The sequence below is a fragment of the Heloderma suspectum genome, chromosome 4, assembly GCF_057233095.1.
Source record: "Heloderma suspectum isolate Gila_16-S chromosome 4, 16-S_ref, whole genome shotgun sequence".
Classification (NCBI taxonomy): domain Eukaryota; kingdom Metazoa; phylum Chordata; class Lepidosauria; order Squamata; family Helodermatidae; genus Heloderma; species Heloderma suspectum.
In genome coordinates this window covers 212,387,973-212,400,808 of record NC_139461.1, presented here as the reverse complement: position 1 = coordinate 212,400,808, position 12,836 = coordinate 212,387,973, and the positions used below count along the sequence as shown (strand labels likewise).

At 43.2% G+C, this 12,836-nt stretch overlaps 1 protein-coding gene across 1 annotated transcript in view; it reads right to left on the bottom strand.

The window, feature by feature from the left end:
* Positions 1-5,532: 5,532 nt before the first annotated feature.
* The window catches only part of ERICH3 (glutamate rich 3), a gene marked incomplete at its 5' end in the record, with an annotated part of 97,199 nt that continues 89,895 nt past the window's right edge, over positions 5,533-12,836 (bottom strand). Inside the window, one exon of the mRNA XM_084851638.1 lies at positions 5,533-8,345. Within this exon, the coding sequence (XP_084707764.1) occupies positions 6,049-8,345 (2,297 nt within the window). The remainder of the gene's footprint in view (positions 8,346-12,836) is intronic.

Genomic DNA, 12,836 nt, shown 5'->3' with positions numbered 1-12,836 from the left:
TGATCTTAAAAGGAGGGGCCACATATGGAGCTCACAGGAATGTGCTCCCAAAAATGCAATGCTAATGTGTTAGATGTCGAAGTCCACAGTGGTTGGGCAACTGAAGATATTCAGTAAATAAAAGTCCATGTCTGTATCTGACTGTCCTTAACAAAACTGCTCAACTAGTCTGTGCTGTGGCCAATTGGCCAAATGTATGTCCTCCTGTGCTTTTAGCTCTCTATCTCTCACCTGTAAATACCTGCAGACCAAGGGGCTGTTAATGACAATGGAAGAACAGCACTAAAAATAAAAACATCAGCAATCTTCTTATTGGCCACCTTTTCTCTGACCCTTATTACATGGCTTTTTTCTCTGACATCTGAACAAGAGGCAAACCTAGTTTCATTGACTAGCAGTTGTACACTTAAAGCACTTTGGTCCTTTTGAAAGCACCATCTTTGGAACTAGTCGTTCTAACAAAAAAATGGCCAATACTGGATAGATTTAAAGGGGAAGGTCCCTCATAAGGATCTAAAATAGCACACTTACACAGAATCAGACCAATGCAATTATCTGCCCCAATATCTCTGACACTGGCTACCAACAATCTTGAAATCCAGGCATTCCAAGGTTTGCACTGGAAGTCTTTCCTGTCTCTTAAGCAGAGACAGAATTTGTGCCTTCACATGTGCAAAGCATGTGTGTTATCACTATGCTGTGAGTCTACCGAAGATTTATTAAATTGTAAGACAATGGATAGTACTATTATTATTGTTGGGACATACTGATTGCATGTTTCCATTTTTTAAAACTTAACAGTTAAATACCTTTAACATAGTAAGTGGGGATGTGCAAATAACATGCAGACATACATGCCCATTTACTCTTATATACATATACAGACACACATGCTACATATCCTTTCATGCACACTATGGGCAAGTTCTCATGACATAGCCAGCTCAACCCATGATGAGCCATGGCATGTGCTGGGTGCTATTTTGAATATGCAGCCCCAAGTGGAGGTTGCCGTGTCATGTGACCCCAACTACCAAGGGTTATTTGCGGGTAAACAGCCCTTACATAAACCTACAACAAACTGAGGTTAAACAATTCCCAATGAGCCCACCATGTTGTACGAACCAGGTCAATGTGGTTAGCGAAAGAGACAAGGAAGAGGAAGTCCCTTTGCCATTCCGTCTCCATCCACATACATGCACAAAGACCCAGAAAAACCCCTTCACCCTTTGAGCAGCTGGGACTGGGGTAAGAAAAATGAAGACTCCTAACCTAAGCAAAGTTTGCAACAGTCACTGTAGGGGTGGAGACCTGCTGAGTATGCTAAGCCCAATGTAACCTTCCACATACTAATACTTGTCAAGTAACACTTTGGCATCCATTGTGGGAGCTAGTTTGACCCCTCAATACTTTTCTACAAGGGGAGGGGATCTTTATCATGGAGAGAGACCCTCTCCTGAAGTGTGAACTTTTCTAACTTGAAAAAAAGATTAAAGGCACAATCCTATGCGTCTTTAGGTTGAAAAAAAAATTCTACTACTCCCAGCATTCCCCAGCCACCCATGCTGACTGGGAAATGCTGGGAGTTGTAGAGCTTTTTTCTGTCTAAACATGCATAGGATTGTGCCTTAAATGGTAAAAAAGTTCCCCTTTCAAATAATACCTATCCAGTACCACTAAGATCAGTGATGCACACATGTATAGGAAAGGATTCTAATGTGCATACCAAATCTGAAATGTACTGATGGAAATTGAAAATATACCTTCACTTTAGACTTCCTCTGTTACTATGTTCTTTTACTGCACAACTCGTTTGTATAAAGTTCCATGCTGAAGACTCACTGTAGAACACATAGTAAGACGATGGCAAATCCAGGAACAGACTTCCTGAAAACCAGATGAAATAGCATTCACTATGGCTCTCTTCCTCCAGCGCTAATGGGTGCTATCATGGCAGGTTTTCAAAATAAATGCTGCCAGTCTGTTACGGCCACTTACAGCCGAATCCTTTCTATACACATCCACTCAGAAGTAGGCCCATCTGAGTTCAATGAGACTAACTCTCTAGTGAATGTGAACACATGTAGAATCTGTTCTGGCAGTATAGAGAATGTGAGGAGGTTGCAAGCCGGTCCTGCTGCCATAATCTTTTTCTCCATTTTGCCCACTCTGCTGCATGCATAGGGACAATTTCTCTTCCCAAATTCCAACCTTACTTTGATGTGTGATTTTATAAACCCAGGCTTGGCTTCAAGGTCATACAGTTTGTGCAGGCATAAAGAAACAGGAATACACAGCCAAAAGCTGAATGCTTGCTGAAACTTACACTGAACTCTTGACTCGAACACACCACACATTTATCATATTAGGAAGAATAAACCTTCTAATTATGTGTTCTCTTCATAAAGGACAAATTTAAGGCCCTAAATCAGAAGGCATAAGAAGCCATGACAGGACTGGAGGACTGACCTCCGATGCACCAAATCTCTGCAGGCTAGACAGCGGCCATGCAGAATCCACGTGGCTCAAGTGTTGGGAAACGGCAAGGTCAATACATGAGGAAAGAATATCGACACTGTGGGGGACCTATCCCGTTAAAAATGTATAGGCACTTCAAATGAAGATGTTTTTGTACTTTGGTGTCATATCTCCCCTGCACCCAGAGCCCTCAAAATTAAATGCAGTCTTCAGTCAGGACTCTCAGCACTTTCACATAGGAAATCTTGATGCTGACCCTACATCGACGTGTGTGTGTGTGTGTGTGTGTGTGTGCACGCGTGTGCGTGCATGCTATTCTGGTACAGATGTGTGGACCCTTTCTGTACAATACTGCAAATCTTCATGATGAGTCTCTTATGCATGGTGCAGCAGTCACATGGACACCCATTGCCTAGCCATGCTTTTTGAGGCAGATACACCACTGAAGTTATCTGTACGAAAGGTCTGAGCAGTTGTGATACCATCTACAAAAGCCAATGGCTTGGCTCCAAAGAACTATGGGGAAAGTCCCACTTGCATGACAGAGATTGCCTGCCATCCTCCCTTGAACAACCCCAAGTGCCTTCTATTCATGCAAGCACCACTTTGGATCCAAGCCCAAGAGAGAAGGCAGTGGAGTTACATCATAACATTCTATATCTGCATGGATGGAGGGATTGCCCCTGCTTACACATATAGCAGCAACAACATCAAATATTGCTTGGTTAGAGACGATGCAACTCCTCTTTCCATTCCAGAGCTCAATTAATCAACATTAGAAACCAAGTGTGTTGTGCATTCTACATCTGAGTGCAGAACTAATTCCAGTGTAAATGATAATTTGAGATTTATATCCTAACAATATACTATCTTAAAAAAAGAAAGACACACAAAAGGCAGAGGGGGAAGCAATGGATATAATCACAATATATACTGTTTTCTGATCTGTTTGCAGGTGTTTTATTCTTCTACATAAAGTCCTCATGTGGTTTTTGCTACCACTGCAGTTAACTGGCTGATTTTGGGAAAGCTCCACTAATGTACTAATTTTGTTTTGTTTGTTTTTTTAAGAAATGTGTGGCGGCTGTTGGACAGGCCTCATGATTATTATTTTCATAATTATAAAGAAGTGCTATTTCTGAAATGGGCTAGATAAGCTTATTTCACTTGTCTGGAGTTGTTCTAGTGCAAAGTGACAGATGCTGGTTCTACCCATGAAGAAAAGAAGAGGGCAGATACCTCAGCCAGCACCAGTCTAGAGTGATTTGTTAAAATAATCATCGCAATAATAATAATAATAATAATAATAATGGGAAAAAGAAACTGAAAGAACTGGAGGGGATGCTTGAGCAGGTCTTGTTTTTTGCCATGTCTTGGGACTGCAATGATGACACAGCAGAAATGTCCAACCCCAGAGCATTCTGGGGAGAAAAAAGAAAGAATGTTAGCTGTATAGTGTATAAATTATAACTCTGACAAAGCATAGGCACGTATCAAGTGGGGCGCTTATGTGGCCCCTGCTGATTCTCCTGCACGCGCACACGCACACACACCACCAATTCTGTTGCACAACAGGAATTTAGTGCTTCTGGGGGCAATAAGTGGAAATGCTCATTTCTGGAAGGAGGCAGGTCAACAGAGCTCACATAAGGGTGCTCCGCCAACCTGCTTCCTCCCAGAAATGAGTGTTTCTGCTCCTTTCAGGGCTTCCTCTGGGAAGCGCTAAATCTCCCTTGTGTAAGCAGTGGGTCCTTCTTGTGCAATGGAATTGGCAGGGCCCACCACTTGCAGAAGGGAGTCAGTGGAGTGGAAGGGAATTGGCAGGGGCATAGGCACCCAGTTGGATACTGCCTGAAGATTGGTAATGACTTCATAAGATGAAAGAATGGGAAATTTACAGGAAAAATCTACAGTCCCAGTATTTCTATTGCAGCAGATCCTCTGAGCTACCAAAGCAATGATTTACTTTAATTGGAGCCTACCCAAGATGTGCATATTCTCTCTCAACTTTGGTGGTGTTTTTTTTCTAAACAATTAGAAAATTTAATATCAGATACTCATAATTCAGTATTGGGTAAATTATCATAATTTTTTATACAGAATGTAGGTTTTCCTGCTACAGCCCTTGAAATATATTTTTTTTGCTTCAAAATCTCTCTTCTGGCAAGTATTAATTCTGTAATTCACATCAGGAGGAATCTGAAGCAATAGATCTAAATAACTGCAGTGATGAAAGAGCTACAGGATGTCCAGATGTTTGATATGCGGAGCACTTGCTTAACGAATTCCTTAGGTAAAATTCCAGAGGTGGGGGAAAACATAGAGGACTGCCCCCATCTATTTCCTTGTAGGGCCAAAGGGCACTTTGGTTGGCACACAAGAGAGCTGAACGGGACTACTCCTCCATCACCTACTCCAGTGCCTGGTATTCCTGTGCCGAATCATGGAAAAGAGGTACTTGTTGCCACAGCACCACTAAGTGTTGCCCTTGCATTGACGTAAGTCTTAGTCTTAGCACAACTCCATGATTAACACTGCGAGCCTATACATGCCTACTTAGAAGTAAGCCTTATTGAGTTCAATGGGACTTATTCCCAAGTAAGTGGATACAGGGTTGTGGCCTAAAGCTTCTACTTCATTTGCAGGAAAAACATCACCTGCCATTGCGAAGGTTCCATGGAAGAGTGGGTAGTGTACCTTTGGAGGAGGGGCTGACCACTCAGTGGTAAAGAACATGCTTTGCATGCAGAAAGTTAGAGGTTCATTCTCTGGCAATTCCACTAGAATAGATGCTAGGGCTCTTCCTGAGACCTCTGGGGAGAGCAGCCAATATTGAGCTAGATTGACCATTGGTTTGATTCCATATATGAAAATGTTTTATATGATGGAAAAATAGATATTCTAACCATGTTGCTATACTATGTATCCTTGGTGCATGTCATGTCATGCTTTTTTGGCAGCATTCTTCACCTTTTACTATTGTGACATCACTGCATCAAACACAATAGTGTGAATGCTATCAAAAGTGGGCAAGCCTACATAAACCTTGCAGGCTTTCATCCACTGATGAATAGGATCACGTCCGCATTAAGTGAACAGTGGAGTTGTGACTGTAGGCACAATTGTAAGCTTGGGGTGTTGGACAAGGGAGAGTAAACGGGCCCAAAAGGACTGCTTAAAGTCCCTTACTAGTCAGCAGGCCAAGTTGCCAGACTCATCATTTTTAGGAGAAACACATGGCCCCAAATGACTAGGAAATAGCTGGAGATGACTCTTGAAGGTGACAGTCGTTTTGGCAAAGGTACATCTTCCTCTCCCAACACACTTAACTCCAGCTAGATCATGCCCAGTGCTCCAGATTGATAGACATGGATCCAAATAACCAAAATAAGTTTGAAAAGTGTTTTGTGATATATCATGGGAATGGGGATCTGCCATTCAGTGGGGACAAGACACATCTAAACACACACCACTTGGCTAGTGCAAGCCCTTAGGCAGGCCTGAAGTAGCTTTTTGGATCCTTGGCATTACACATGCACCTGCTCACCTTCACTCCTTGTCCAGATCTTCTCAGTCAGATGATCCGACAGGCTCTTGGTACTGCTCTCTTTCAGACCACTGGGCACTCCTTAGAATGGTTTCTGTCACTGTCACATTTTCCATTGGGCATTCTTCCTGTCCTGTTCTTCTGTTTTCACTTCCATATTTTCCCTCCAAAGGGATTCCTTCCTCGGGTTCTCCTGTTCCTATTTCCTCAGCTTCATCACTCTGAGAAACCCACCTTTCTTTTGCTACCATAACTGTAAAAAATTCTTCACTCACAGCATCCTCCGGAGGTGACATTTCCTCTGCTAGCTCTTCCATCTGAGGTTCTTCTTCTTTATCTTCCCTGTCTTCCTTCATCCGTGATACTTCAGTTATCAGCTGTTTTATTCCTATTAACAGAGCTTCCTCTACATCTGCCAGAGTTATTACTCCTTCTCCCTTAATCTGTTCTTCTGTGTCTGATTCTTCATCATCAGTCTCTTCATGACCAGTTACCTCTTCCTTGTGAACTGCCAAGAAAATTGACGTTTCCTCTGCTACATTCCCTTCAGGTGTTTGTTCCACTTCATCTTGGAAGTTTGCTTCATTCTCCATTCCCTTCTCTTTGTTCAGTGCTCCTCCTCCTAATGCTACTTTTTGTGCTGATAATTTTGGTATGTCTTTTGCCTCTGCTATCATCTCTTCTTTTATGCTGACTACACGTTGTCTTCTCATGATGGTCATCTCAGAGACTGTTTCTTCCTCAAGTCCTGTGACCACAGATATCACTTCTACCTCTGCTTCTTCCTCTTCATCCTCCCTTTCCCCTTTAACTGCCATCTCTCTTTCAGCCTCTTCAGCCTCTACTACTCCTTCAAGCACTAGCTTTCTTTCTGCCTCTGCCTGCCTTATTGTTTCTTCAGTTGCCAATGCTATAGCTTCTGGGACATTTTCAGCAAAAAGCTCTTCTTTCCCAGTTCCCTGTTTCCTTTCAGGAACTGCCACTTTGGATATGAGTATATCTTCCATCCCTCCCTGTTCAACTTCCTCTTCCACTGCTTGCACTAGATTCTCTTCCTCCTGTGCTGTTTCCTCAGTCACCACCACACCTTTGAGAGTTGTTTCTCCTTCAGAATTTGCCTTGGCTGCAGAGTCTTCTTCCTCAGTTATTACTCTTGCTCCCTGGTCTTTCATAGTTTCTTCCTCTGTTGCTGAAATGAGCCTTGCAGATTCATAGACCTGTGAGGGCTCTTCGACCAAAGATTCTTGTTTCACTAGTGTGGAATCTTCTTCTGTAGATATATTATTTATCTCACTCATTTCTGGAGATGTTTTTTCTAATTTTTCATCCCACATGCATGGAACTGCCTGGACTACTTCCTCCATGTCAGATGGTACTTCTTCTATGAGATCATTCCCACCACCTATTGACTCATCTTCTGAAGCAGCTGCTTTTTCATCAATAGAAATGATATCTTCCACTTTTGCTTCTGGTGCTATAAGTTTTGCGTCCACAAGGGGGGCTTTCCCCAGTTCCATTTTGACATATTTCCCCTCCTCCATGCATTCATCTGCCTTCAAAGATTCGTCCTCCATGCATTTCTTTGCCACGAGGATATCTGTTTCTATGGCCTCTGCTTCACGTTCTGTATCTTTCAAAGTTGCATTTCCTTCAGATTCAGCCTCTTCCACATTTTTTGGTGCCTCCCCCAGAGCGCTTCTTTCTGGAAATGTTGTCCCCAGAGCTTCACCTGCCTGGAGTGCTTCTTCCATAATCTCCTTTGCCTCACGTGCTTCCCCTTCCATGGCCTTCTTTCCCACTAATTCTATAGTCCCCAAAACTTCAGATGTCTCAACTACCTTTTCTGCACCTTCTCCCTCGGAAGCCATGAATTCCTCAGTGATATTCTGGTCCTCCACTTCCTCCCCCTCTAACTGGCATCCCCCCAATATCTCCTCTCCATTAGAAGTCTCATGTTCTGGTGCTGCTTCCTTTGGCTCTTTGAGTTCTTGCTCTGCTTTTACCTTCCCTTCAGATGACTTTCCTTCCTTGTAAATTACTTCTTTTTCTACATTGTTCAGATCTGATTCTACTACTGCCTCTTTCCCCAGTTCTGTATCTTCTGTCACAAGCTCATTCTTTACTGGCTGTTCCACTGTTCCGTTTTGGGCTAGTAATTCTTCTTCCCGAGCCGCTTCTTTGGAGCCTTCCTCATCTACATGCTCCTCTTCCTTGAGTACTCCTTCCTTGCCCACCATCTGTTCCTCTCGTTCCACTTGCTCTGCAACCGTCTGCGATTCAAGCACTTGTGCTTGTTTTGCCAAGGAAGCTCCATCTGGCACTATTAACGTAAGCACAGCATGAGTTGTAATTGTGATAACTGTATCAGTGTTTCGCGTATTTTATTAAAAATATATTGTTATGAAAAGTGTGATATTTTCCCCCTCTCCTCTAGAGAGTGGCATGACCCAGCCATTTGTACAGTCTGATGGTAATCTCTGGTCTGGATTATGTGGGTCAACCTGTGAGGGACTGATTTCTGGAAGACGCTGCCACATCATGATAGCAAATGGGACATCTTAATTTTCTGGGCCCACAAGACAGAATAGTGTGAGAGAACTTTGCTCTGCTGTTGCCCCTTTGCAAGCTGCCTGCTGTTTCTTCCTATGCTACTAGCTTTGCATTTTTTGCATGCACCAATTTCCACATAAACATAATATTGTCAGCTGACCCTTCCTTTCCCAGAAGCACCGTCCATGACAAGATACTGAAATAAATTAGCCATACTGCTGAAAATGAAATATGAATACCCAGAAGTAGGCAACGAGTTCCTTGCAAAAGGGACAGTCACAGAATGCTCGGAATGATAGTGATGGAAGGATTCTGAAAGTCATTAAATCAAACATATAGGCCTGGTTTGCACAATCAAAATAAGACACAGTAGGTTATTTAAATCACTGTGTGTGGGGGGCGTGATTTCCATAATCACAGCCCAGGCACGGCTTGTCATGTCAGCTGAACCTGGCCCGCATGGCTTGTTGGAGAGGGAAACAACCTTCCAATAACTCTGCTGGGGGGATTGTCTCCCTCTCCAACAAGCCATGCTGCCTGGGTTCAGACGACATGACAATCTGTGCCAATCTCATGATTATGGAAATTGCACCCTGTATGTGCTGTGATTTAAATAAGCCACAGTGGCTTATTTTGATTATGTGAACAGGCACAATGAGATCAATACGTAGACCAGGAGTGCAGAACCTCTTTCAGCCCCAGGGGGTGATTCCATTTTGGAGAAGCTCTCCGGGACACATTCCAGAGGTGGCTGGGGCCAAAGGCAAAAGAGACAAGTCCAAAATGCCAGTGCATATTAGCTTAAAGCTCTTACAGCTTGCAACAAAGCCTTAGGAGAGGCATTTCAATCTCTTAGAATGGGGGGAACTGCACAATCAACGTTCGGGGGAAAGGGGCATAGTCTTCTGTGGAACCCTGGAGGGCTGAATTGGTACTACTGGAGAGCTGGATTCAGTCCCCAGCCTGCAGTTCTGCACCCCTGATGCAGACACACATGCATGAGTGTGAGTGTGGTGCACTCCAAAAACAACAGTGCCCCCATTTCAAAAGACTGTTCTAGACCCAAATAGTTTGGGCAGTGTATATCCACCAGAACATGGGCCTGTTCTTATGGTCCTGGATTGAAATGGTTACCCACTTCTCTCTGGGTTGATTCCATGTAGATCCAGATATTTGTATAAAAAGAAAAGAAATCACATGGCTTGAGTAACTGACATGGTTATGGCTTCCCAACACTAGGGAGGCTTGAGGAATTTGATCTTTGCAAATTCCAGTATGAACTGACATTATCCACACCTCCCAGACAAACACACAGATCAGAACTTAGTTATCTATTGGTGTTCAAACGTCCTGAATGTTCTAACACAGCTTGAAAACTGTATCAAAATATGGTTAGAAATGCACATTCAAATACATATTTGAATGTGAACTTTCATGTGGAGGGGGGCGCTAATTTGCAGATCACTGTGGAAATGGGAAGGAACAGACTTATGGGTGAACTCATGTGAACCTGACATGAAATGGAAATACTGTTATTCCCCCATCCCTAACTAACACTAATGTCATCTGCCTCTTGGAGAGGAGCTACATTGCATTGTAAAATAACCGCATGAGTCACCCAATCGATATGATTGCTTCCTAGAAGTGATACTGGAGTGGCATGGGGTCCAGCCACAGGATGCAGGGGGGTGGGGGGGACAGGCTTTGCTGGTCAGGTTAAGTGTAGATCAGCTTTTTCTGAAGCCACAAAAGGGCAGAAAGAACCAGAGTGCACCATGTCAGAAGCTTTTCTAAGGGCTAAACTTTAGTGTAAATGGTCAAGATCCAATCTGGACTGGGACCACCACGTATGGGTAGGGGGTGTTCATAGAATCATAGAATAGTAGGGTTGGAAGGGGCCTACAAGGCCATCGAGTCCAACCCCCTGCTCAATGCAGGAATCCAAGTCAGAGCATCCCTGACAGATGGCTGTCCAGCCTCATCTTGAAGGCCTCCAGTGTGGGAGAGCCCACCACCTCCCCAGGTCATTGGTTCCATTGTCGTATTGATGTTCAGCCGGAATCTGGCTTCCTGTAACTTGAGCCCATTATTCCGTGTCCTGCACTCTGGGATGATCGAGAAGAGATCCTGGCCTTCCTCTCTGTGATAACCTTTCAAGTACTTGAAGAGCGCTATCATGTCTCCCCTCAGTGTTAATGAGGAGTAAATTTCCAGGGTGTTAAACCTTCCCACCCACCCATTTCTACCCACAAATTAATTGCTACCCCACAACGTGGAGGCCAAAGAAAGAAAAGAACCCCTATTGGCACCAGTGAAGTTTTCCTTTCTTTCATTTGCCCCTGTGTGTGCGTGTATGCGGGATGCAGATTTAGGGAAGGAAAGCAGCTGCATGGGAAGGTGTAACTCCCCTTACTTGTGCACAGTGGTCCCAATTTGGATTGGGGGCCCATGCATATACACTAAAGTAAAAAAAGAAGTTAAGATCAGCTACGCGTTTAATGTCTTTGTTTAGATCTAAATCACAGAATATAGAAAGTGTGCAACCTAAACTGGCTCCCTCCACTCCTGACTACAAATCACCAACTAGCACAGCTGAAAAAGACTTTATTCCAGCTCCAAACATGGTTCCCCATCATTGCCACAGGAAGGAGAAATCATTCTGTGAAAGGGCCCGCACAATTAGATGCTAATCATTCAGCCTGCTTATTGACCCAGTCACCATTTTGTAACTGATGTGAACTGATACCTCCCCTAGAGATCTGGCCAAATTTAAAACATCCATAGTTCAGTGGATGCCAAAATCTTTCAGTTCAGTGCCAAAATCAGAAGTACAGGAAGAACTCCTTGGGAAAAGGAAATATTATGGGAGCATTTTTTCAATCATAGGCTCTTTCCTATGTGCAGATCACACCACTTGAGCCTACAATCCCACAATTGCAACTATAATCTAATCAGGGTATTCTAATCAGACAGAAATCCATCAGACTGAGCACAGACATCATGTGGCTAGTTAGCGGTCATGGTTTTAAGTGAAACCAATTATGTATTAAAGTGCTTCATGACAGGGCCCCCTTCTCTTGAAGGTAGTTGTGTTGTGCTCCAAGTGTTGTACAGATGAAGTTCCCAGTGGATTTCCCCCCACCCTCCTCCAACCATATCACAAAATAAACTCTATACATTTATGCAAGTTGACATATGAATTAGATATATATTAAACACTTTTTTAAAAAATCAGAAGGTCTCTTGGCCCTGATCCAGAGGAAACTAGTAGCACTATTTGACATTAATGAACCTCAAAGTAGTTGGGATTAACTTTGCCCAATGATTTTCAAAGGGATTTAGATACAACTGGCAGTGTAATTCTTGGCATGTCTACTCAAAAGTAAGCCTCACTGAGTTCAATGGTGCTTACTCCCAGGAAAGTATGTCTAGGATTGCAGCCTAACTTTCTTAATACTGAAGCCTCCCCTCCCCCCACGTTTCATTGAAGATACTCTGCAAACACTGCTCATTATTAATTATGTTCAATAAATTGCACTCTAAACGTTTAAAGGATTTTTAAAGGAATTATATTGGAATCTATATGAAGAAAGGGTTCTCCTGACTTGTATAGTTGTATAACTTAAACACTGCAGCAGAAATGGCAGGAGCTAAAGTGTTGATGGCATCCATCTATGCCTTTATGTGTGACGTTCAACGAACAATGCAATCAAACTAGACAAATCTTGGAATAAAAAAACTGCATCTGGGGGAACAGAGCTGAAGAAAAGTGATTATAATTCAGCCAGAAGAACAAGAGAGAGGAAAAGCAGCATTACTAAGAAAACTACCATTTGCCTGGTGGCAAAATTGTTTATAGGAGCCATCAAATTTGTACAGTATGGGTATGAAGTGGCGAAAGCATTAAAACCCTGACCCTCAGGTCTGCCTCATTGAGTAGATGCCTATCTATCATGAAGGCCAACCTTCCCCAACCTGGAGCCTTCCGGGTGTGTTAAACTACAACTCCCACAATCCTCAGCCACCATGGCCAATGGCCAAAGGCATTATGGGAGTTGTAGTCCACCACATCTGGAGGGCACCAGACTGGGAAAGGCTGATGTAGGCCCAGGATTTGGTTAATTAAGGGCTGAACAAGATGTCATGGGAGACATGTGGTTCTCTATAATCTCTCCATAACATATAGTGAAGTATGACATTTGTGTGGATGGACATCTACTTGCTTGCTCTTTCCTAAAGGGAATACCGTTTAAAAGGTGGG